At 29.7% G+C, this 5,086-nt stretch overlaps 1 protein-coding gene across 1 annotated transcript in view; it reads right to left on the reverse strand.

The window, feature by feature from the left end:
• Positions 1-1,580: 1,580 nt before the first annotated feature.
• Positions 1,581-5,086, reverse strand: part of LOC103308484 — a 5,423-nt gene continuing 1,917 nt past the window's right edge. The window contains exons 2-4 of the mRNA XM_008181916.1: positions 3,188-3,273; positions 2,363-2,812; positions 1,581-2,275 (exon numbers count right to left, since the gene is read on the reverse strand). Of these exons, the coding sequence (XP_008180138.1) occupies positions 1,581-2,275; positions 2,363-2,812; positions 3,188-3,273 (1,231 nt within the window). The remainder of the gene's footprint in view (positions 2,276-2,362; positions 2,813-3,187; positions 3,274-5,086) is intronic.

The following is a 5,086-nucleotide window of genomic DNA, read 5'->3' on the forward strand; positions in this document are numbered from 1 at the left end:
TGATGAAATCTAAAGTAATATCGAAAACAAAAACGTTTAGAATAGGTAACATTAAAAATTATATTTAACTCGGAAAAAACAAATTTAAGTTCGAAATTCAACAAAAAATAGCAAGTCAAAAATATTGTTCATCTGTAGGTTTATATGGAATTTCGTTTTCTTTCATCGTTTCATCGTCGCGTGTCATGGCTATTATATTGGGACATGCAGATATTAAGATCTGTCACGTATTGATAATTAGTAGGTAGAAAACTTAAAAATAACGATCCAAAAAAAAAATAAAAATAAAAATAATGTTTAAAACCTAAAGAAAGGATAAAACAGTTATTTTCCAATGATAATATACAAATGTTAAACATTGGGCAAGTTGATGTCGCGCTGCTGTACAGTAGTTCACAAGTGGGTCACTGTTTAACGGATGGTATTAAATTTCAATTCAACGATATAATATCATTGTATACGATAAACGACGTAGAGTCAGTGTGGATAGTTTGAATTATATTTATATTCGTATTAATTATCATTAATACGGGTGTTTGCACCGGGAACGGTACAATGGTAGACCTTGTTCCCGGTCAGCGCAGATTTCTGGGTGACACTCACACACCGACCGATCGTGTATTGTGTGTATGTCAGGTATAGTGATTCAGGGGAAGTGGACGGGTTCGCTGATCAAAACTCCGAATGCTAGTGTGCGGTGGGTGTGTGGGAGTGTTTACGTGTGGGTGTGTGCTTACGGGAGTCTACCAATTGCGCTCTAAACATTTTAGGGTCGATATACCGATTTCGCTCTAAAAATTGTAGGGTCGATAGACCAATTGCGCTTTATACATTTTAGGGTCAAAAGTCAAATTGCGCTCAAAACATTTTACAATACATAAGGAAAAGTTATATGTTCGCGGGCTTGGAATCAAAGAGTTCTACATCAAAAAATGTCAAAAATGATTTTTTTATCCGTTCAGTCCAGATTTATTTTTCTCTATCTTTTAGTCTTAGAAAAAGTTGAATCGATCCCATATTTAAAAAGTTATCAGAAACAAGAGGTTCTATATGACCCTTATCCAAACAATGTGTTGGATACATCCATAAAACATTTTGTTTTTAAATTTATATTTAAATCAAAAAGTTTTATCTTATGATCAAAATAGTTATTGGAAACAAAAAGTGTTATCGGAAATAAGTAGGTATAATATGTAATTATACAATAATTATCGTGCAACTTTGTTGTTATTATTTATAAAAATTGTCTTGTTTTCGTCTATCACTCAAATGCATATTTCCGTGATAATAAATGTCCGTAATAATAATAACGTTTCATAAAATTCCCGATACCGTTATAAAATGTATTATAACCAGTAACAGTGGCGTGGCGTGGGTATTAAAAAGATGTAAGCAGTGAAATTTTTTTTTCAAAAGTGATTAGAATATAGGTACCTACTATACCTAAATACCTAATTATAAATTATGTATAAAAAAATGTTATCCTTTTAAAATGTTTAATATTTTTAAAAATATACTAGTTGTACAAATCAAATTAAAAACATTATTATTAATTATTTTAAACGATCACTTTTAAAATTTTATTTAAAACATAAATTTATTCGTCTTGGTTTTTTTGAGTAGTCTTCAATAACTTCATCATAAAAACTGTTTTCCTTTTGAATTTGGGTTAGTAATTGTTTTTCAATAGATAAAATTGACAACGCTGATAGTCTATTTTGTGATTGAGAGTTTCTTAAATATGTATGTATCCTTTTCAATGTCGAAAATGAACGTTCAGCACCTGCACTTGTTGCTGGAATTGTTAAAATTAAAGATGATAATTTCGTAACTTGAGGTAAACTTTCAGATAGTTCAGTTGATTTAAGATATAACCAAAGTTCGTTAATATTTCTTTTATGAAATTCGGTTGATGAGTACACAATAGTTAATTCACTTTTAAGTATAGAAAAATCAAAATATTCACCATACGAATTTTTCAGTGAGTCCATAGAACTTGTTGGAAACTGATTAACAAACTGATCAAATTTTGAAAAATCCAATAATGAAAAAAATTGTAATTTAGAAATTTCAGAAAATCTCTCATTAATTTTTGTTACCAATACATCAATGATTTCAAAAAATAGTCTTCGGTAATTGGTTTTTTTGTCTTCAGAAACTTCAGTTATTCTTAGTCTTTTTGATCTTAATGGCATTTCTGTATTTAAATACTGTTCAGATTTGGACCAAATTTGATCGAAATTATTTCTCATATTTTTTAAGTGATTGACAAAATCTAAAATTTTTGTATTACAATAAGTGACATCAAATATTTTTGTTTGCAATATATTAAACAGAATAGTTGCTTGAGGTAAAATATCACCAAATATTAAAAGGAAAAAATTAAAATCAAAATCTTGAATCGTTTGAAAAAATCCTCTAGCACACGATAGTGTTTCACTGTCCCACTTTTCTCCATTTTCTATAATTGTGTCCATGAGGTTTAATACTTCTTGTTTATACTCGGACATCATTTCAACGAGTCTACTGTTATAATTCCACCTAGTTGGGGCGACAGATGGAAATCTTTTTTTTACTTCTTGTTCAAGTGCATAAATTCTTTTTGTAGATTTTGAAAAAAAAGACGAAAGTCCAGACAGTGTGAGGAAAAATACTTTACATTCTTTTATGTGATCAACAGACTGTTTTAATATTAAATTAAGTTTGTGAGCATAACAATGTACAAACATTGCATTTTTGCATTTCAATCGAACAAGCGCCTGCAGACCATTATGTTGCCCAGACATGACGGCAGCCCCGTCATATGTTTGTGCTATTAATTTATTTTCACAATTATATTCTTGTAAAATGTTAAAAGTATGTTCAGCTAAGCATTTCGCAGATCGATCTTGACTGACGTCTACAAATCCCAAAAATCTTTCCTGTACCCCTTCCTGGGTAATATATCGAAAAATTATTGATAATTGAGATTTTGATACGACATCGGTGGTTTCGTCCATAATTATCGAAACAAAATCAACATTTTTTATTTCTAATGTAACTTTTTTCATTAGAACATTAGAAATTGATTGTATAAGATCGTTTTGTATATCTCCAGAAAGACCAGAAAAAACAGTGGCGGTCGAAAGATGTCCGCTTAATTTGAGATCAAGTGTCCCCATCAAATTAATTAATTCTACGTAATTACCCCGATTTGTTGAGGTTATTTGTTCATCGTGTCCACGAAACGGAAGCTCTTGTTTGGCCAAATAACATGTTGCATCAATTAATCGGCTAACAACATAGCGATTATTTTTTATTGTTTCGTTATGTTTTTCAATACTTATTTTATAAGCTTCACTTAGACATGTTTCGATTCTAATATTACCAAATTTTTTTAAAGTGATTAAACATTCAATATGCGAACGATTTGTTTCATGACGATGTTTCAAATTATGATAATTATTTAAATCAACAAAACCAAATTTTGACCAAACGTTTGATTCACGTGAAAATAAAATACAAGGCCAACAGTAAAGTTTTTGAGTTTTTTCACAACCAGATAACCATTTATTTGAATCGTAATAGGATGAATTAAAATATCGAAAAGTTTTTTTATTTTTTGATTTTAAATTTTGAAGTTTTGGAGTAGGTCTTCCCTTATTTATAATATTTTGTTTTTCAGAAAATGAGTAAGTTCCAAAAGATTTTTGTAACAATTGTTCAATAATACATTTACAATAATTATTATCATTTAAATTTAAATTTGAGGTACTTGCCAATGATTCCATGTTATAAATTCGAGTCTTCGAGAAAATAAAGAAATTGAAGTATAAATACTTCAAAAGTCTATTAGGCGAATGACAGCGATAGTGTACGTAAAAACGACTACAGTCTACAACGCGTCGGGCTACGTAGTGGTCGCTCCTAATTGTTTCTCGCGTAAGCAAAATCAAATGTGCTTACAAACGCTAGTTAAATACGTGACCCCCACTATGGCGTTATAGACTATTCGAAAACAACAGTTGCGCGTAAGCAATTTCAGAATGTGTTACACTGTATATCGTATTATGATTATGCAGTTACATAATACAGAATGGATTAAAAATAGACCTACAATCGATGATTTTCTTAAAATAGTTGGTAATCAGAAGACAGCGTACGACACAAATAAACAATAACAAAAACCACTACCAGCTATAACTTAAATATTTTATAAGTAAAATTAAAATTTTAAAAATCATTTATTATGTACCTATTAGTCGTGATTGATCAAATTTATTTTTTCTTTCATTTAAAGTGTAAGCAGTGCTTACAGTGCTTACATGCACGCTACGCCCCTGCAGTAACTACAGACAAATAAATAAATAAAAATCAATGATATAATCAGGGATCGAGACCGGTTTAACCGGTTTTCCAAAAAACGGTTAAAACCGCGGTTTTCCCATTTCTGAACACCGGAACTGGAACCGGAACCAAAAGCTTTGAAACACCGGTTAAAAAACCGTAACCGAAACCTAAGACCTTAAAAAACCGTTTTCAAAACCCAAACCGAAACCATAGAATTGAAAAACCGCTCTTGTACTGTTCTTGAAAAACGGATTAAAATTTAAAACTAATGTCGGTTTCTTTGAATTCCATAAAGTTAATTATATTATTTGTAATTCTACTATTTTTATACGAAGAAATTATTATGTTTGGATTTATTGATAAAAATCCCGATGCAGTTACTGAGTATTACGAAATATTAATATAATATATTATATTATTACTAAACTTATGATTGAAAATTGAAAATACAAATAATATAGTGTGATGTTATTGTAATATACAATTAAATATTAATGTAATCGAATAATGATCTCAACCATAATATGGCAACATAATATTATGTCGAATGCAAAAGTAGGCATGAGGCTCCTAAATTAGGTACAAAATATTCAAGTTAATAACACGAAATTAGTTCTGCTGAACGTTAATTTGTTATATCGTATATTGTACACTAATTATACAAAGTAGCCATATTTCAGGGCTTTAGAATCGGCCCTTATAATAGTTAATAGATAATAAAAATCGAATCTACAGTAATTAGACAGGAAAATAAAAT

The sequence above is a fragment of the Acyrthosiphon pisum genome, chromosome X (genome assembly GCF_005508785.2).
Source record: "Acyrthosiphon pisum isolate AL4f chromosome X, pea_aphid_22Mar2018_4r6ur, whole genome shotgun sequence".
Taxonomy (NCBI): Eukaryota; Metazoa; Arthropoda; class Insecta; order Hemiptera; family Aphididae; genus Acyrthosiphon; species Acyrthosiphon pisum.